At 35.3% G+C, this 21,972-nt stretch overlaps 2 protein-coding genes across 2 annotated transcripts in view; one reads left to right on the top strand and one right to left on the bottom strand.

Annotated features, from left to right (window-relative positions):
• Positions 1-2,953, top strand: part of PMM1 (phosphomannomutase 1) — a 15,994-nt gene extending 13,041 nt beyond the window's left edge. Inside the window, exon 8 of the mRNA XM_072420208.1 lies at positions 759-2,953. Within this exon, the coding sequence (XP_072276309.1) occupies positions 759-881 (123 nt within the window). The 3' untranslated portion in view covers positions 882-2,953. The remainder of the gene's footprint in view (positions 1-758) is intronic.
• Positions 2,954-21,972, bottom strand: CSDC2 (cold shock domain containing C2). Its single transcript, XM_072420209.1, has 4 exons — positions 21,830-21,972; positions 13,454-13,645; positions 11,315-11,437; positions 2,954-8,760 (listed from the first exon to the last, which is right to left on the bottom strand). Exons 2-4 carry the CDS (start codon positions 13,621-13,623, stop codon positions 8,598-8,600), a joined length of 456 nt encoding a protein of 151 aa, XP_072276310.1. The 5' UTR covers positions 13,624-13,645; positions 21,830-21,972; the 3' UTR covers positions 2,954-8,597.

Raw genomic sequence — 21,972 nt, 5'->3', positions numbered from 1 at the left:
TTCCTGTCTGTCTGTGGATATCCCTGCATCACCTTGTGTGGCTTCCAGTGTCTCCTGTGTGCCCTGTGTCACTGGTGTCTCCTGGATTCCTGGCTGTTGACCCCTGGCGTGTGACCTGACCCCTCCTGCTTACTGCCTGCCTCGACCCCGGCTTTCCTTGACTATCCTTCTGCATTGTGATTTGGTACCGTGCTTTGCCCACCTTGGTGTGCCCAAGGACCGCAAGCTGGCAGTAACCAGCGGTGCAATGGTAAAAGCAGCTCTGAAAGGGGTTGCTGTGCTTAGTTTCAGGGCTCTGGAATGGGAACTAAGGTACCGAGTGGGCCTACCCATTCCATCCCAGGTACACCCCTAGGTTTTGCTACTGCAGACTGCAGGGGTGCTACAAGTAGCACAGATGTTCTGTGTGGCAGAGGAGGTGGAAAGTGCAGCAGGTAGGCTGCAAACAACCCTGTGTTTGAAGCTGAAGCTAAAATGCTGTTGTAAATCAAAACAAATGCAATACCTTTATGGACTGGAATCCTTGCTAAAGGCTTTACTTTAAAGCACTGTTCTGTGTAATCTGAGGACTCTGAACTCTGTAAACTGCCTATATGTTTTTTTATTTATTTATTTTTTTTTGGATTCATTTGCTGAAGATAGCTAAATTTTGAACAAAACAATGTCAATTGGCAGTTTTTAGGGAGTTTAAACTATAGTTTTGTTAAGGTATCTATTGCAAAACAAGGTATTTTATTACTGATTTAATCTCCTTTTAGGGAGGTAACGATTATGAAATCTATGCAGACCCTCGTACGGTGGGACATACGGTGACATCCCCTCAAGATACTGTACGGCGGTGCCGGCAACTCTTCTTTCCAGAAAGAGACAATGAAGTTTGATTCTCAAACCTACTATGGTAAATGAAACAAGCTGCCAAGAGAATCACCAGAATGGTCTAACAAAATGGGCCATAGAACAGGTTTTGTGGTATTTGATCACCCGAAGGACAAGATCATTGCAGGGAATAGAGCTGGCTATGTTATCAGCTACACCTCCATCATAAATTCCTGATGTTACAAGATTCAAGTGCAATAGCTACTTCACTGGTAGCAGACAAAAATCAAGTAACTATAGGGCCATAGCCATCAGCATTGAGGGTTCTGCGTTGATAACTTTTACTGTAGCTGCTGCTAAATATTCTTGATCATTATGTTAGTGGTTGATGATTTGGTGGATTTCATATTTAGACAGAGTTGTCTGCTCATCGTTGTTTATGTCATTGCCGTTTGTAAAGACAAGTTTTACTTATTGTTGTCGTCACTGTTTTTATTTGTATAATAGCTTTACTGTACTTTTACTGCACAGCACATGTAACAATCTAAAAATGATTTAATATTTTATCAGGTAAGATGTGTAACAATGCAATGAATGTCAGTCATTTTGCAGTATGACAACAAACGGTTTCTGCTAAAAGCAGTTACACAATATCTGGCTCTTATTGCATTAGTAGAAAGACATTTCGAAAGAGAGTTATAAAACAACTAAACCACTCCAACAAATTTTCAAAATATTCCATGTTTTTAAATTTGACATTGGTGCTGTCAAAGAAACTCTTTTTGATTTTTGTATCATGTCAACTAATAATCACATAACCAGGTGCCTAAAAAAAGAGCTTTCTTTCTTCCTCTCTTCTTTCTTTTCTGCATCATGTCAACTAATCCAGTTCCCCTACAGTCTGTTTTAATATATTATTGTAGTTTCCAGTAATACATATTATATGTATTTTTATTTATTTTTTTTGTAATTGGTTAATGACTGTACAGTATACAGTGCTTTAGCTGCTGAAATACAGTTTTGCATAACCCCATATACCGTAGCATATTTTGAAAGGATGCAACATAACTTACATGGACTGACCACAGAGCAACTATTTGTGATGGTCAAAAAACAAGAAATACATTTGAATTCCCAACTGTTTCCAGGCCCATAAATACTTTTATGTTTATGAACCCTTTAAATGGATTCTAATTTTAGTAATAGTTTAATTTAATAAACATAACATTACATTTTGGTATTAGGTGTAAGGTTGAAACAGTAAAGGTAATTGATGGCAAAGTATATATAACGTTCAACAAGATAAGTAGCTACTGATTAGGCCTGGCAATATTTAATAAATATTTAGTCTATTTCCTTAATACAAAGCTGTTTTACTTTTTAAGTTTGCATCACTGTAATTTATTACAACTGGCTTCATTTGGTGCACTCTGGGAGTTTTTTAATGTATATTTTGTCTAAAGGTCAAACCCTTTGCCCAATAGTCTGCACGAAGCACTATACAAACTATTACTAGTAATACTTCTTTACACCTCCCCTTAACAGTACAAATATTGAATTATAACTTACCTAAATTTAAAAAGGTTGAAGAAAAAAGTAATTGTGTTTTTAGATTTTTATACATGGGTTTCCTAATTTTAAAGAAAGTCTTGAGCTGAGACAGCAAATATTACTAGTCTTTGAAGCAGTAATATATTCCAATAAAAATAGTGATACACTAGGAATAGCTAATCATGGGGAGGAGAATAACACTGCATCCAAAACCCAGCAAGCAAGAACACCCTTTAGCTGTACGTCGTGCCACTAAAACCTTAGAATACAATGTAGAAAAACATTGGGAGAGTCACAGAAATTTCCATTCCCATTACATTTTAAAAAGGAAGAAAAGTCTTTGTGCAGTAATAGTACTTGGCTATTTCATATCGGAAAGTATGTATTGTACATTTGTTTAATGCTGCTAAAACATATATATCTGTTCATACATTAGGATTTCTATTAAAGAATATGAATTGTATAAAAAATGATTTCTATTTTAACTAGATCTTACTTGGTTTGCCTAAAAAAGACGTGTAAATAAATTTGTAAAAAGTGATTTTTCTTAGAGATGTTCAAAAATAAAAACATATCAGCCAAAATATTTTATTGCATTTTCATTGATTTATTGCCAACACACAAACAGGAAAACAAGCTGATACAATTCTCTGGCTTGTAAACACACATAGACATTTTAATGTTTGTATAAAAGTCTTTGCTACAAGGGAAAGATGGCGAGCATGTAGCATACATATGTGAAGAAGAAATAAAGTACAAAGTTTTTTTTTTCCCCTGACTTTCTAAAACAAATGAAATCATACCAGCTCCTGTACCACAACAGTTGCTTTCATGGTATGAAATATCAGAGAGAAAAGATCTGGCAAAGCAGAGAGATCAGCGACAGTTGCTTGTGACAATTATTGGACGAAAAATCCTTTAAAAACTATTTTTATTTTAATTGGATGGTGAAACAAGACAGAGATCAAACACTTATCATAAAATAACTAAGACATTTTAGATGTATTCACACAATTGCATGTTTTAACTTGTTGCACTGGATAGGTTATCAATAGAACAAAAGTCACTATTCAAATTTTAGGTTATATTCTCCCCACTTTTAAAACCACAAGTAGTAAATGCATACAGCTTTATGCCTTTTTTTAGTAGGAACAATTGACATTCTAATGTAAAATGGTTACCTGGAACTGCAATCCATAATTGTACTATTCATTGAAATTCTACTTAGTGGAGCACACCTGTATAGTAAGATGATTTAGATACTGTACAATGGGGTTTCTGACTTGGTTTTGAAAGGTAAACAACATTGGCATAGAAGCCAAAATGTTGGTGACACCACTGTGTACTACGAAGCAGTGCAGAAAGCAGATGTACATTAAACTGTGAATCCAGTTTTGAATTATCTTAATAAAGGTCTATAAAAGAACAGAATCAAGAACATTATTATGTCTTCGTGTATTGAGTTCAGCAGTTTACAGGTTAGTATTCAGAAGGTTATTATTTGCTACTAAAGATATATATCTTATAAAGATATTGCATCATCCTCAAACTTAGTATCTGGGCAGACCTGACCAGCTTTCCTATAAGTCACATATGCAATATAATAATTTTTTAATAGTCAACAATGTAATCTTAACCAGCAAAATACCTATTCCTTAATAAAACTAACTAGCATCTCTGTGTATTTCAAATACAACTAAAATCAATATTGTAGTAAAATATGTATCTGAAACCACAAATGTCTCTTTATGCAGTGTTTGCGCTTTTTAGAAAAAAATATCTACTGTATGTCACTTTATATTGTAGCGAAATCCAAGCATATCTTACATTTTATCAAACTCAAAAATCTTAGACTTGTTCATATCAGACATAATTTGAAAGTAACTTCTGTAAAAAAAAAACCCCACTGTATAAGTGAAGTTAGTCTTTGCCATGCCTTGTCATGATTGTGTTGGTTTGCAATTTCACTGATCAGGGCCACTACTGCCAAACAGATATTTAAGAGGTGGCCTATTTAGTGGGCTGAAATGGAAAATCCTTCTTTCCCTAAAACCGTAGGAGGAGTTATCAGTACATATGGAAATTTAATTAAGCATCTCTCCAATATTCAACATTTCTTACATTTTTGTCAGCAATACAAATTGCTTGTAATTGTTGCATAAACATCACCAGGGTGTGAGTTTTTTTCTGTTGTGTTGATTTTCCGATCAGTTTTAACTGTTTAGTCAAAGTATACAAGCATTAAACCTATCTTTGTTATCCATTTTACTTTATATACATATATTTGCTGTATCACCAATTAACATTCAATACATGACCAAAGGATGCCCTGAGCACAATTAGTTATAATAAGAAAGAGAAAATGCAAAAGTTTTAAATACAGCTGTCTCATTTTACCCTGCCAAGCGGTAACCCCGAGTGTGACTCGGGGTAAAAAAAAGATGCTGAGAGTGGTAGCTAGAACAGCGAAATAGAATAATAAATCTAGCCTTACATTATCAGCCCGCGACCTTCTCCGCGATCCACGTCCTTGCTTCCTCCGGCTGGTGTCCTCTGCATCCAATGAGTCACCGAGAGTTCCCAGTGACATCGGTGTGGCGGGAATTTCAAATCTATTTGTATTGCATTCAATACAAAATAACTGTATTGAATGCAATACATTGGATTTATATGTGTAAAAGCAGTACATTCTTTCATGAACATTTATTTTACAGTAAAATATAATAGTATGAGTATAATATTTATTTAAAAAAGTTTTAATTTTTTATTTAATTTATTATTTTGACATGATTTTGTGTTTCAAACTTTATTATACTCATACTATTATATCATACTGTAAAATTATTTTTTTAATTTTTAATAAATTAATTAGATATATAAATCCGGACAGAAATGAACAACCCAGGAGGTTAAAAAGGGAAAAGTTACTGTGATCACCATTAGCTATTGAGCCATTTGATAAAATGGAGCAGAGAGCTTTAATTGCTGCTGGGATATAAATTTACAAAATATTCATATATTTAATTATTACTTCATATATTGTATAATATATTGAAATTTGCAGCATCCCAATTGGTGGCAAGCTGTAAATACAACCAAGTAACTCTTCCTAGCAGAAAATCAGCTTATACTGAACATTGGCTAGCCTGATATAGACACCACCCCTAATTTTTTCTGGAGTGCATTGCTCAGTTCATGTGAATGGATGAGTAGATGGGGGGTGAATAACATTCATTTGTCATGAGCCCTGTTCAGCATGTGACTACCAGCAAAACTCTCAATATTCAAAATACTATTAGTTTTGGTAGCCGGGTCTCCTGAACTGCAGATGTCAGGTCACCACGCTGACTGTAGGCTCTATGTATTTCAGTATTTATCTTTTGTTATGCTAAGGACTAAATATTAAACATGTAATTTGAATTAAAGAGGTAAATAGGAAATATTGCATATCAATATATAAAGTTTACCAGTGCATGCAATAGGTAGGGTTCTACAGTCAACAAGTTTTTAGCAGTTTTTGTTATTTCTAAAATTTAACATATTTTGCCCTTCTGCTGTTTAGCTCCTTTCGGGATACACTGTGTTGAGAGAAAAACCTCCTTCTTGCCTCTTGTTTTTATGCTTTTGTTTTAATTACAGGGACACTGTTCAATAGTGAGCGGCATAATGTTGAGTCATCTAATTACTAATTCTGGAGTTATAAGCAAATGTGCAAAAAAAGCAGAACCAAACTCACTAACAAAAACTCCCCAGGAGAAAAAGGTTTTTGGCAGAGCAGACATGAACCGCCTTTATTGCCAAGAGATCTTTCCCTGGATCCTGGTAACTTTTTGTGTCCTAAGTACACTGCATGGAGTATGTGCAGTGAATTGTAGAGCTAGCTCCATTCTCAGTATGCAGAACGGATTTGGGTGTTGGGTAAAATATAACTTCTAAGAGCATTAGGATGCATAAAGATCACTGCAGGATCCAAAAAAAGAAGATGCAGAGTTGAAAATCATACCCCCACCAATGAGTTCACTTAAGTCAGCTTCTCTCTTTAAAAAAACGAGCGCAGTTGTTTACCTTTACATGTTATACCTCTGCTTTTATGAATACATCACTAAACCAATATCTATTTTTGCTCATAAACTTTGAAAAGTAAAAGCCTATAATGTAAGCTGCGTCTGTAAATCATAATAGAAAAAGTCCAAAAACGATATAATAAATGAATGAAAAATAAATCATTTTCTTACCTTCTTAAAAAGTTTTTTTTTATTTTATTTCTCTTCCTATTTTTGCATTTTGTTTTCCTTTCAACAGAGCCCATGTGTTCAAATGCAGTATGTGTGGTGCACTGCCTTGCCACTATTTGTCAATGACATCCCAATGCTAAATGCAATAGAATACAGCTGTAGCACACCACACATACCAAATTTTGTCTTGTGCTGGGTTTAGAAAACAAAGGGCAATGTGTGTTTTTTGATGCATTGGCAATCCACTAATAATTTCCTCCAAAAATGCAAATATTTTACTTTTATGTACTTTTTCCATTCCTTTACCAAAAGTTACCAAAGTCTGCCTGATCCCGATTCAGATAAAGCAGACAACACTATTAAACAAGCTCTTTTTATATGACTGAACACGTAAAAAATCCAGAACCAATTTCCCATGCTGTTTAATAAAGTCATGAACTACACTTAGTAAAGTCCTATATGCGTCTACTTACATTGCATATAAAGATCCCAGCATATTTTGCAAAGATTACCAGCAAATATGAAGTCATGCACCTTAGCTAATCCATATATACTTTGTTACCTACCCATTCTTTCACACTACTGCTGCTTGAGTTTGCCTCAAACTGAGCCAAACCGAGGCACAACTTTGTAATCAGAATGCCAAATCTGAAAGTTCATCCTGCCAACTACTAATTCTCATTGCTGCACTATGCAATCATTTACAAAAGCTGAACATGTCAATTAGAAACAAAAAAGTTAGAAAAAAAAGGCTGGGCCATAACTAACATTTTACAGTTACAATAAAGAATTAGCCAGGTCATTCATGTATGAACATTTGCAATTAACTAATAATGACAAGTAAATGTGTAACTATTGGATAAAAAAAGCATTGTTTCCTTACCATGTAATATTTTTAAGTTCTTCTTGTGGTAACAAGATTGATTTGCAAAAAACAATATTTAAAAATCTCTGACCATTAAATTTATCAAGGGAAAGAATAATAAGTATCATATCAATATCTAGTGCTGAATTACAAGTAACAAAGAATTTTCACATGCAGATCAATAATATATTGGGGATAAGTTGTTGCACAATTGCACTGCGGTGTAATAGGTAGTAAAGACACTTCATAACCAAAAAATCACATAAAGCTCCAAGACTCCAAGTAAAGAAACAGGTAAATACATCTAACAAAAAAAAAACGTTTTTTGCTCTTAATACAAAACAGTGTACGAAAAGATTTAAGGCACACACACAAATATATTTATATAAAAACAAAAATATTTCACAATAATATACCAACATTTGAAATCCGGAAGCAGACTGTGGATATTTATGTTATCCAGTGATCAATGAATAAAATATTCTCATATTTCCTTCTCCACCAATATCATCACTCTGCATAAAGACTGAAGATTAATGACTGTGGTGTGATTACTGAATAAAGATACACAAAATGATTCATTAGAAAACTGTATGGTAGAAATATCAATGCAGCAATAATTATTAAGTGATACAAAATATAGAAATGTGGCTAATGCATAATGCTTTACAACCCAAAGTCCTGTGAACTCTGAATAGGATATTATAAAAGCAGAGGCCCAACAAGAAATGTACACTAAAACCTCCATACATTTTTGTGAAGATCATCAGAAAAGATCACATCAGCCCAGTTACAATAAAAATGAAAGCACAGATGAGAACATCTCATTGTTGTTACAAATCATTGTTATATGCTGATCTCAGGGCAGTCCCAATGATAATAGTTGTGATCCAGCTGGGATATGTTGGCTTTAGTACACAAGTGACAGATTAACATTTCACCCCAGATCTTAGGGACAGCTTGAACCAGTCAATATCTGTCTTCTACAAATACAGAGAGCTATTCCCAGTCAGAAAACTGGCTCAACCTCTCCAGAAGATCTGGTAACATTAATGTTATTGTAGATAGTGGGCAATATGGCAGTCGTAGGTCTCTTTTGGTCCCCACTGCTTATGGAAGGCTTTGACAGTCTAGGAGCTGATAATCTGCCCTGACCATGTCTCATGCTTTGTATGAGGAGACAGGTGAGTAAGAATGACTTCCACAGCCTGGAATTTCTGATTCTTGGGCGGAATTGGGCACATCTTGAATGTTACCTCATCACCTTCAACAGGAACATACTCTCCCTCAATGCTGCAACACAATAAAACATACAATCAGAAGCAGACTAAATTTAAAAAAATGCATCCATATAAATAATTCATAACATAATATCAATAAAACTATTTATAGTAAAAAAAAAAACGATTCACACAAGCCAATATCTGATACCAGCCCTTTAAACTATCCGTCATGTTGTCACAAAAAACAAACAAAACCAAACCTGCAGTTGTACAGGAAGTACCCTGTTGAGTCACATTATCATGTGGTGTGCTAGTTTACCCTGATCTGCCACTGCATCACCTAAAACTACCACGAAAACTCCAGAATCTGCACATGTAAAGATGTGTTTAAAGTATCCCACACCTACCACCATATGGCATCTTATAATGATTAAAAAAGCAGGCTCTTAAGTGAAGATGCAGAAAGAACCTGCATGTTTGCTCCATGTATTTAAAAGACTACATTTTCCTAGGAAGTACCATGGTTGGATAAGACAGTGGGTTGGCACACTAATGTTGGTATACGGTTCCAAATAATACTTCTTATACCATGAAGTAGGAACCAACATGGGACTTACTGGTACGTGGCCGACTCAAGAAACCTACACTTTTGGACCAAGAGGTTAATAGTCTGTGCATCATGATACAAGAGATTGTCATGTAAGAGAGAAACTTCCAGAAAAGAGTGCACTTTACACAGACTGCATGGGTTACAAGGAGAATCGTCTTTTTAGACACTGTGCAAAACAAAACTAATATACTATGGTAATGATTATATACTGATAAAGCCTAAACACATGGGGCCTTGGAAAATTTTTATTTCATAATAATTATAAATTATTAAAGCTCAACTTAACCCAAAATTGAAGCTGCAATTTTACAGGCAAGCACAAGCCAATCTACACAATATGTTTTTGAATTTCTAAATCATGTACTTTCTAATGAATTCTTATCAACATGATTCCTTTGGGTTTAGCTGGGCTTTAAAACCCTGAAATAAAATTTTACTAAAAAAACACCCTTTTTGAAGCACACACATAGCCAAACAAGAGATAACCCCCACAATACCCCCCACTTTTAAGCTTTCCCATTGTTCCTTCTCTTATCTTGCTATCCTCCTCCCCTCTAGTCTTCCTGAATCTATGACCAGAAAGGTTCTACCTTTTCTTCCTATTGTACACTTATACCCTTTCTATATTACACAGATGGATGACAAAACACTCCAGAAACCAACATTGATGAAAAAGGAAGGAGGACATGACTCTCTATATATCATATTTAACAAACCAGTCTAATAGAAAATAATTGTAAACGTATCTCACTAACCCAATATTGTAAACATAGGATACAAAATATATGTGTTGATATTGTCTAGGACAACACAGGTCTTATTTATTATTAATAACTTGTACATTACGCTGCACTTTACAAAGTTCATTGTCATATCACTAACCATAGTTAGTTAGTTACTATCCTCTTAGCCATTGTAGTGCCCTAAAAATAGTAAATTTAGCAAACTTAGTGAATATGATAAAAAAAAACTCCCTTTGCAAACTATACCCAATTACATGCAAAGAAATATAGAAAAAAGCACTTTTGCTTGCACGTGATTGGACTGATCAATTCAAGCTTTACTTCATTTACAAAGGAAAACCTATTATCCCTTGCAGCGTATAATGGATTTTGCTAAATGAACAGATTGAACTACATTAATAATTCAACCTCCATATTTAATGTGAAGTTTCTGAATCACAATAGTATTTTGAGAATACAAAATTATTAGAGCAGAGTAGTTGAATGTGCATCCTGTGTACAATGCCATTTATCCTGGCGCACTCACCCTGGCTGCGGGGAATAAAAAACCACCATGCACTTATTTGCTTATCTTAATGTTCAGCTTTAAAATACCAGTTTATTAGATCACCTTTTTATATATTTTAAATATACTTTGTAAATGTTTGCTGTTTAGTGAAAGAACTGACAACCATTGCTTTATTATAACCTGCATCTTACTGGGAATACCACATCTTTTACATATGTTTAGCAAAAAAATAGGACATAATATATCTATGTGACATATCAATATATTAGCTATTACTTGTTGGATACTTGCAGCTTTAAAAAACAAAACATTTCTAATCCTTAAAAATAGATGAACATATCCCCAGTGCTGACATAGGAAAGCTGGAGGATCTGTTGCTTTCTCAACTCCTTACTCGATAACATTAGAGGATTTTTTTTTCATTCTGGAAATTTATATAGCGCCAACATATTATGTAGCGCTGAACATTAAATAGGGGTTACAAATGACAGACAGATACAGACAGTGACACAGGAGGAGAAGAGGACCCTGTCCAGAAGAGTTTACAATCTGAGAAGGATATGGATAATATGGATCTACTTCAGAGCTCACTGATTCTTGTCTCAAAATTGCCTGGTCTGTAGTAATTGAAAACAGAAATTACTTTTTTGGTCCAAAACTTAAATTTTTGTGGGATGCAAATAACCCTTTCTAAATACATAGTCAACACATAGTTTTATTCATAAAATACTCAAGTTTAGCCCTAAATAGGCAAAACACTTACTCAGAAATGTGCACAAATATGTCATCTGTTCCATTCTCAGGAGTGATGAACCCATGTCCTTGGGAACGTGAAAACTGCTTGCAGACACCTTTGTAAATAGGCCCTGCAGAAGCCCGGGCAGTTCTAAAAGAAACCATTTTAAATGATGCCAGTGATATAAACAATCAAACAAAAGTAGCAGATCATAAATATTTGAAAAAAAATTAAAAACATGAGCACTAAGTGTACAATGAAATACTGACTGATGAGCAGTAGATTATGATTGATGTAAAAATATTTTAAATAACATTTAATTTCAAATAACTTCCTTTTCCAATTTTTTCTTTAAAATTATAAAATTCATTTAAGTTAAGTTACAACTGGTGTGGAAGGGCCAATATTATCTAGGTCCTGCATTTTCTAGACAAAATGCATAGAAACAGGAGCTTCAGTAATTTTTGAGTAGTCTCTTCCCACTAATGTTTTGCATCGCAGAAAAAATGCCTTGCACGCTGCATGTTGTGTGCTTTGATTTGCAGTTTGCCATTCAAGTCAACTCAAACAGAGACTTTTAAACATACTTTGTGTGTTAAACCATGTGTTCTGATGGAAACAAGTCTGTAAACAAATCAGAATCAGGTTTAGGGCCGCCACCCAACAAATACTCTTATTATCCTGAGTGATTATGAAAGACTGAGGATAGTTTCTGGAGAATTGGAGTTACTTTGGGGCTTTATTGACCTGCCTCTTGTCTCTCTAACAGGTTTACAAATAAATGTATGTAATGACTGGATCAGTGTGCCACCAAAAAGAAAACAAAGTTGTGATTGGAACCAAGGTATATCAAAGACCATGACTGACCTTCTTTCTACTTCCACTGCCCTTTTTCTAGTTTAGAGCTCTTACAAAAAGACAATTATTTCTCCGATAACAGTAACAAATCTTATCCTTGCCATATCATACTGTGTCCTTTTTGAAACATTTCTTTTATTTTAAACTCCACTACTTGAGGATCTTTTAATCAGTCTCACTCTCAATCAGTCTTGATTCCTAGTTTCAGCAACACCTAACCTGATTAAAGGGAATAATGGCACTTAAAATGAATCTCAACTTGTCTTCCATATTATTCAAAGAAAATTAAACATCTGAATCTAATATCTGAATATTATCTCACACCACAATCAGCCCAATTCACAAAGTAGCAATCTACTTATGAAACACCAATCATGTTTGGAATAAAGTTGATCAGTCTACCTACTCGATATCCCTGTATGGAATCTATCCATCCAGACAAAAAATACATCTCTAAAATAAATTCACTAAAAAAATGCAGTAGAGTAAAATACTACATTGTCCTTACATTTCGTAATTTCCCCCTGAAATTCTTCCCTTATAACCCTTTTTCACCAAGCAGTTAAACCCAACATAGCTTTAGGCACCAGCCTGTCTATAATACGACTTGTTTGTGCACATTATCCACCAGTGCCAGAACTTTATATTCCTCGATTATGAAATAAAACTCGATGCTATGCGTATGATTATTTTGACTCTGGAGTTATTTTTTACATACTTTTTAACCTAAATATCTGAAGTTATCACACTCCCAAATGATGTTCTTCCCATACTGCTTTGGAGGTTGTACTAGAAGAGGCACTTTTTATCATATATATCATATATGGTACATTCCCACTTGTATGTAGCCTGGAGAATCAAACCATTTAAATGCTATACACCACTCTTTGCCATCTGTTTAAAAAGACCCCATTGTAGCCCTAAAATTTAGGAAGCCAGAGGGAATTACAAACTCCCATTTCAATCTAGTTCCAGTGTGTGTAGGGTAGCCCTGGGCAGATGTTAGTCTTCCTTATTCTGAAGTATAAAGTGCGCCCTGTTTGTAATGCAGTCAGTGGTGACCTTATTGTGGTCCCAGGCAACTGACTTTCAGAACACAATACAAAAATATGTGTAGTTATTTAATATGTACTTATTTCAGACTATTAACCTGCATCCATATAACAACTAAGCAGTAAAAATGTTCATACTTCTGCTTTGGTCTTCAAAACATGTCAGCAAGGGTAAATATTTTATTCTCTTCTCAGAACTCAGTTATAAATTTAATGGGAGAACATGAAATAATAGTAAAACTCCTTTGATACATACGCTGAATACGTTCGGGTTCTTTTTGTTGGAAGTGGACTTGGCAGGTCCCCAAAAAGAAGATGATTCCTTTCCCAGAGTCGACTTCCCTCCCTATGGAAAGGATATGATGGGGTGACTGGTGACTTTGGGGACTGAAGAGGCTGTGGTGGGGTAGTGGAGTCCGAGGACATGTTGGCGTGTAGAAGGTTGTATCTAAGAAAAAAAAAAAAAGAAAGCTTAAAAGGAATGATCAATTTATGAATATAGTATTTGTCATTGTCCATAATACTAGTGGTAATATTTTCTCTATTAACAGGAACTGACAACTAAAGAGACTGTATTGCTCAACTACTAAAATGTATTACATAACCAAAAGAATCATAAAAACAAAAAAAATTTACACTGAATACATTGAATATGTCACTGTAATACCATATAATAATATACTATATAATATGTTTGGTTAAAGTAACATTGGCACTACCTTTTCGGCAAAGGTGTTCTGACTTTGCTGTTCTATACAGGTACTAAAATTTACCATGCTAGTGTCAGACACCGAGAGGAGTTCTGATGCCACTACTTTCGTCAGTGACAAAACTATAATGACCTTTAAAAAAAGTAGGGACTAAGAAGGCCAATCATAAAATATGGAGAATAAACAGTATGCACAACACTGTAACTGTGGCTTCCAGTACTGATTTAGAGCTTTTTCATTAAATGGACAGACTTTACTGCATACCATTTCTTTTTATGTATCATCCCCATAGTATTTCATTCTAAGACACCTAATATAGAGGGTAAAGCTTTTATTAATATCTAACAACCTGTCTTATTAGAAATGTACCTACTCACACAACATAATACAGTGTCTTGAAAGACGTAATGGTTTCATTTATCTGCAAACAACATGTTATTTTACACCTCATTCTCCTAGTGCTCAGAATTTAGAGGAAAGAATTAATTTTATAAAGAAATTATTTTTGGGCTGATAATTGAGGGAATATCCTAGCTAATTAAGTAACCAATTTGCAAGTTTATTGCCTGTACTGTCAAAACCTTCTGGCAACAAGAAGACTATGATCTATGATGTTACCTATGAGGCAGCTGTTTTAACCTATAGGCTTGTCAAAGACACACAAGTCAGTACATGCCAATTATTTCATAAGAACTTGATGTTCAAAACCTTTCAGACACCCTTTCTTTACATTAGCAATTGCTTCAGTGAGTTTTTTTTAACCAGATTATAACCAGACTTCTAAAATATCACTTGCTTTACATTCTAATAGGCCTTAGAGTTCCGCAATTGTCACTACTGGCAGATCCTTAAAGCCGGTGAGTATATTCCTGTATTTTTTGCAAAGGGAAAATATGGGGCAGGTATTGTAGAGGCGTTACTGAAACTGTATTATTCTTGCTCTGCACTAACAATTTTATAAATATATATATATATAATTACTCAAATATTAGTACCTGGTGAACACGGAACTGATCAGGTATAAAAGTATTTAAATATTAGGAATTAGTATGATTAAATATTTATCTTGAAATAATTTTTGAAATCTTGAGGACAGAAACACATTATTATCATGAAGATATTCCAAAATTCCAATCTCTTTACTTGGGAGTTTCTCCTAAAAAAGGTTGGATGCAAGAAAGGTGTTTTCAAAATGTTCTGAAAACAAACTGTGGAAAATGAATCTAGGAGGACGCGGCTGAGTTTAGGGTTAGGTTCAGATGGGACGTAGAAACAGTGGTTCCAAGACAGTCCCAACTGCTATGCAGATTCCTAATGAAACTGGGGGATACTCAACTGCCACCTCCATTCATTAGCTAATGATGGTTACAGTTCCCAGGTGTGAGGGTAACTGCACTACAACCTCACTGTTCATCTGCACTTAGTAATAATTTATTCTAATTCTTAAAGAAAAAACTTTAGAATAAAAATTTTTGCATCATTGATATTAATAATGACTATTCCATTTCAGTGCGCAGATGCTGTAAATGTCATACTCAAATGTGGTAATCATACTGTAAAAACAAAAAATACCTTAAAGCAGACCTATCACCACAAGGGTGACTATTTCTTTTACATAATGTAATAAAATGTTTGTTTTTTTCTTACACCTTTAAAAATTATTTTTCCTAACTTTTTTAAGTCCCCCTTACCTTTTGACTAAAGACAGACAGGAAAAGTTACAGCCTCCTGGGATGCTTACATTAAATATGCCAGGAGGCTGCTCCTTCTGTTCATGCCCAATATTGGCCACTGTGTCATCAGAGGTTTTCCTCAATTGTAAAAAAACAAGCACACAAATTTCAGATGTGTGCAGTGAGATCTGCCCTTGTTTTTCTACATAAGAAGAAATGTCACCTAAACTTGCCCCTGCACAGTGTGAGATTGGGAGACGTCATGAAGAACCTGGAAGAAAGAAGATGGCGGCATTGTATAGAATGGTGAGCCCAGGTAAGAAGAGGGAAGCCAAGACAGAGCGGGATTGGCTGGGTGCAGTTTAAACAGAGATTGGGCGCTTATGACTGGAACACTAGTGATGTGGGCTAATTTTATCTCACTAACACCAAGGGTTGTATTTGTAAACATTTTTTTTGTATTCTATTTTTGTTTAGTTTATTTGTTCCTCCTGCCAGATTCACTTTTCCCTATTTCTCTAGTTTCCTTTATTTATGTTTTGCCCTCCAAAATCGCTTGTCCAAAATTCTTAAATAATTCTTCAGGAGCTTGGCATTATTCTAGAGGCGTTTTTACTTTTTCAAATATTTTTTTACATTGTAGTCAACCGTAAAGTCAGAATTTCTAAGTCTGTGGGGTTAAATTGTAATCATAAATGCTGGAGATGTTTTGAGACATGTGAGGCCTATATGAATCTTTCTTAAGAGTAGGATTTGTTTAAGTATGGAGGAAAAAAACCTTTATTTAGCAATCAAGAGGTTAACTAGCATTGGCATGCCCTTCATTAGCTTCCCAATGCTTGCAGATACAATATATTTAGACATCCAAACAATTGTGGTTACAGTTTAACCCAAAAAACTATAAAATTCCTATTTTCCCATAGACAATGTAAAAAGCTGTTTGAGACAGTAAAAATGCTCTAGATGGAATTCAAGCTATTCTGAAGTTGGTATAAGAAGTTTAGACTTTTGCAAATTTGGAGGTCAAAACATAAACAACGAAAACTGGGGGAACAGAAAAAGTAAATCTGTCAGGGTAAACCAATAAAATGAATAAAAATATAAGTGAATCCACCAGCAAAAAAATCTCGGCACCCCTTCCTTCAATACATTATTGCTGTACAGAATGTATAACACATATCTATTTACTTGTTTGCTTGCTTGGTTCATTTCTTTTGTCAGATTTCAGAAACCAGTTTTAGGTGCCAATTAGGAAGGGGCCAAAGTAAGGGACCAAGAATCAGGGGTTAGACACCGGAAAGCAAGGAGTTAAGGACTAAAGTTTTGAAGAAGAATGGGATTTCAGCCCAGGCCTTGGTACATTCTGGCACAGTAGTGCTATCTGTGTGAACACTGGCAGCTGTCATAGTAAATAGAAGGAGTACTTTCATGGCTGCAGGTATTAAAACATTGAGTTGATGTTTTTTTTAACTCCAATCTCTAATCTATTGAAAATATTGCTTAGTGATTCTCGATTTTAATAGCAAGTAAACAAGGACTTTCATGGCAGGATTATTGCAAAATATGTTGTTTTTAAAAGAATTTACTTTACCAACTTAATAAAATGTAAGAAAATGATAGAATATCCTATGCTACAGCCTAATCTAACATTATAGAAATGATGTGACTTCAGTGTAACAGGGCACTTTTACTTGGCATTGATAGTAAACCTTCTATTCATCCATACTTTAAAATTACAAAATTATTTTATTTGTCAACGATTATGATAAAAGAATGGTATGAAGCAATCAATAATGCACACAAAAAAACAAAAAAAAATATTGGAATTGGCCATTCCTAAAGCTTTATTTCACCATCCTTTCCAACGACAAATGACTGTGGGATGCATGAACAAGTGCTGTACATACAGCGCCATTCTGCTTTATCGGGAGGGGAGGGGGACAATGACGGAGCGGCACCCCTGCTGCACTCTCTCCCCTTTACTTGCATTATGATCGTTTGTTGTCCGTGGATACTCAACGAACAATGAGCACTGTACAAATGCCAGATTCCTGTCTGATATCAGCCCTAAACTGATTATCAGACGAGAACCATTGCACGTCTGTACGTAGTCTAAGTCTAATCCCTGCCTATCTCCTAATCATACACTTATTACTGGTATGTATCTTTTTCAAATTGGTTAAGGAATGGTTGAGGGCAGGAATTCAAACTATTTCTGAACGCTATTTAGGCTTGTTCTAGTAACTTCCTTATGGGGAACTTGAGGACCAATAGGTCAACATCACTTTGCAAATGCATGCAGGGAACTTCAAAAGTGGCAACCTCATGTATCATGAGGCTTAGAAATGCTTTGAGGTTAGCAAAAGTATTTATGGCTACACTGCCTCAAAGTTTTTTCCTCCTTTGTAACCTTTTTAATTACCCACAGTCTTGCAAATGAAGAAGAGTCGGCTTGTGAGAAGCATGTCCATTCTCTTCAGTACAGAAGTTCTGGCTGGCTTCAAATTGGCAATTTTATGTACTGGTTCAGATTTGCCTCCTTACTGTGCGCTGTGCTTGAATGTTTAACAAAGTCATGTTAAAATATATCAATAAACAATTGTTTTATGAAAGTTCAATCACATAGCTGTCACATACCTGTCAGCTATTGTTCCCATGCTTCATGCATCTCCCACACTTACCCTGCCGCCACCTTACTGCTGAGCATGCAATCTGTATCTAAACATTACAGGTTTTTACAGATAAATAACATATATAAAATACATCAAATGCACATTTTAGGCCTGATTTATTAAAGCTCTCCAAGACTTTAGAAGACAGATTATTATGGGAGAACCTTGGTGATACAGCAAACCTGGAATGGATCTTATCCAGGATTACAAACATTAGCCAACTATAGCAAATGAGTTTGAAAAAATCCATTGCAGGTTTGCTTGGATCACAGTTTCTCCCACTATAGTCTCCAGTTTATTTTCCCCATCTATTTTCTCCAGTCTTGGAGAACTTTAATAAAACAGGGCCAATAAATGCACAAAAAATACTTTTAAAAGGTTTATGTTAGAATGATTGGTCTGATTAAATTATCAACTTAAAAAGACCTTCTCACTGAATGTAATGCCAAAACCCAGAGGTGACAGCACATGCCTCCAACCTATTCTGAGTACCCAGTTTTTGGAACCCAAGTACCCAATTTTTGAAAATTTCCTGAGCTTGCATTCCTCCTACACATTCTTTTGGGGCAAAATGAGTGTGAGAAGGGGGACATAAGTGTCAGAGCTTTGCCTGTTAGAACAGCCTAGCACATGGGTGAATATAGTAACACTAAATGTGGCTGCAGCAACACCCCTGTGCACCTGTGCATCATAACTGACAGCCATTTTCTGTATTATTAAGAGAACTGCTACTATATAAAACAAAGAAATCTATATCTGTAATAGGAGAGAATATATACTAATCTGTCCTGCTGTTTACACCACTGAACATCACTACAACGATCCTCAGATACCCAGTGGAAAACCAACATGTAAATCTCCATGCAATCTCCATCTCCGTGTCCTGTGCAATTCTGGTTGGTTCCTCCTGCTATCCTCCATGTCTCCAGTGTATCCTGCAATGCCACCGAGGTCCCTACATGGGATGGTAAGAAAAACCTGCATGCAATACCCTCCCCGGGGCTAATAGCTTATATTCCAAACATATTAAGAAGGGCATTTTAGTTAAATGTCATTGCATTGGCACAGAATCATTTTATAGACTTAAAACTGATTTGTTCACTAGATTGGGGTCTCAAAGCTGAATTAGAGCCTAATGCATGGTAGACAGAAAAGACAAAAAAGATACTACAAAGGGGAAGGGACGTTCAAGACAAACAATTACTGTACAGCCATTCTCAACCTTAGGGTACCGCCAGAATTTGTTAGGGGTTCCTTGAGCTGTAGATTGTTGTCTTCCCATTTTCTGGTGCCCGCATAATATAACCAACGTAGCTTTTTAAAGCCAGCAGCATCACATAAGAAATAATTTTAACTGTCTTTAGAGTAGCATTTAGACCATCATTGTAAAATGCTTCTAGCTCCCTCCTAATGTGCAGAGCTTTTATCCCACTGACACCCAATGAATTGATTTTATTATAGGTTTCCTGAGACCTAGTAAAAATGTAAGGGGTTCTTTTGGGATAAAAAGGCTGAGAGAAGCTGAATTACTATATGGAATACCATCAAGTTAATAAAATCATTAGACAATTTGGGTATTTTAAAAATGTATCTAGAATATATATATAAATTTATATATATATCCTGAAAAATGTATTAAAGCTCTCAAAGGCTGGAGAAAATATACTTTTATCAATGAATATGGGTTATCCAGCAAACCTGGAATTGATTTCCTAAAAGTCATTAGCTATTAGCAAATGTTTTCAATTTTAGAGCAGTTCCATTCCAGGTTTGCTGGATCACCCAGTTTCCCTGATGAAAGTGTATCTTCTTGAGCCTTGGAGAACTTTAAAAAATCAAGCCCACTTTCTGTAAACTGGTGATTTGCAGGTTAATTAAAGTGCATGGCTGCCATAACTTGTGAGTGCTACAATGTAGTAAGAAAATTTACAGAGCTGCTAACAGCTGCAATATACAAAAACAAATTGGAATTAAATAGATCAAAGCAATCAAAAGACAGTGCTAAAGCTGCAGTTTCATATACCGTAATGTCATTACATTTTCTTTATGATAAATAAATACATTTATATTAAAAATACCCATGTTTTAGGTGTGTCAAGGAGAAGCTATCACCCTAATTTATGCAAACTACCCAACCCAGCCTGATCTGGAATCATCCTTTCCTCCTTTCACTTGCAATGTGTTGTGCAATACTGTTTACATTACAAGAACAGCTTTAAACCTTCTTTATCTATGCAGGATTAAACTTGATTTGCTTGCAAAGTGGCAAGCCACATTTAAAATGGCTTCTAGGCCCCAATAAATATTGCTGCAGCCAATGGGATCTTCCTTATCATTATGCAGGGGGATTCCCCACATATATATTGCATATATTACATACTTTAATATAGTAAAAGGTTTATCTGTTTTTCATTTTCTTCTTTCTGCTTCCCACACTATGCAATGTGCACAATATGCTTGATACGTGTTCCCTTTTCTGGATGTGACACAAATATCAGCTTCTGATTTCACAATGCATTATTTACACAACAGTACACGCTTTCTCTCCATAAAGGTGAACTGATCATCTAATGGCAGCTAGTAAGGAAACAAGCTTGATTTTCTGAGACAGATCAGACATTGAGCATATTAAGGGTTACAACATTCGATAACATCTCATCTCAGATTGCCTAATTGTCCTTATTACCAACCTCAAAGAAATGCATTACCATATACATGGCCATTTTGCTTTCTATCGTTTTGATTAAGCTCAATCGGGATGAGTCATTTGTTCTCTCCCCATCCTAAAAGATCATGGCATTATGTATGCTGAGCTGTGCAGGACAGATCCAGTGCCAGCCATTTAATAAGTATTGTTACCAGTAGCTCTGCCAAAGGCTGCCTGCTTTAGTTATCAGGCTAGTCCCTGGGGGTCTTGTTGGAAAAGGATTTTCTGCAGATTATATTTAACGCCTTCCCATCCCAACATCTGGATTTCTTTGTGTCTCATTTTAGAAGCAGGTGCATACTACAACTACACAAAATAATAAGAATATTTACACAAATAGCCACCTATGTCTACATTCCAATTTCATGGAGAAAAGATATTTGTAAAGATACAAGTCTCTGCTGGTAAATGTTACACATTCAGATCTTTTCAGGCAATCTAATAAACAATTACTAGGAAGTGCAGGACAAACATTGCACTGTATGCCACCATGATCAATGCCTGCAGTCTTTTCATACATAAATGACATTTTGCATTTTTATCATCTGTAAGCAAGAAATGTCAAATCTGTGACTAGAACATTCTATTGCTTTAGATTACATTATAAACGTGATCAGATCTGACTGCAATACATTATACATGCTTATATATGATTTTATATGATTAGATTGCTAGCTCATATTTAACATAGGAGATGGGAGAATGATCCAAGCCTGCACGAGTGACAACATTCTCAGCTATCAGAAATTACAAACATGATTGCAGCAGATCGTTGTCATAACATGGTGTTATAGAGGATGTATAGCCCTTCTCTCACACCCACATATAGTATATATAGATCACAATTATGTACAAATCAGTCCTCCTCACCTTATACAGCTCGTCCTCCTAATCTTCCTTGTTATTTTGTATCTAAATTCTCCTGCACACCCCTCCTGACGTCTGTGACAGGGAAGGAGTGGTTCCTAATAGGCTGTCCCATTAAAGTCACAGCCTGAATAGCAATATGCCAG

The sequence above is a fragment of the Pyxicephalus adspersus genome, chromosome 8, assembly GCF_032062135.1.
Source record: "Pyxicephalus adspersus chromosome 8, UCB_Pads_2.0, whole genome shotgun sequence".
In the NCBI taxonomy this organism is placed as follows: domain Eukaryota; kingdom Metazoa; phylum Chordata; class Amphibia; order Anura; family Pyxicephalidae; genus Pyxicephalus; species Pyxicephalus adspersus.
This window is presented reverse-complemented; position numbering and strand designations above follow the sequence as displayed.

Bases quoted from the DNA above. Each gene is read 5' to 3' on its own strand.
- CSDC2 (XM_072420209.1), bottom strand. From the start codon at position 13,623: ATGTCCTCGGACTCCACTACCCCACCACAGCCTCTTCAGTCCCCAAAG. The intron at 11,438-13,453 runs GTATGTATCAAA...GGTTTCTTTTAG, and splicing joins AGAACCCGAACGTATTCAGC to AACTGCCCGGGCTTCTGCAG. The intron at 8,761-11,314 runs GTAAGTGTTTTG...ATTGTGTTGCAG, and splicing joins ATATTTGTGCACATTTCTGA to CATTGAGGGAGAGTATGTTC.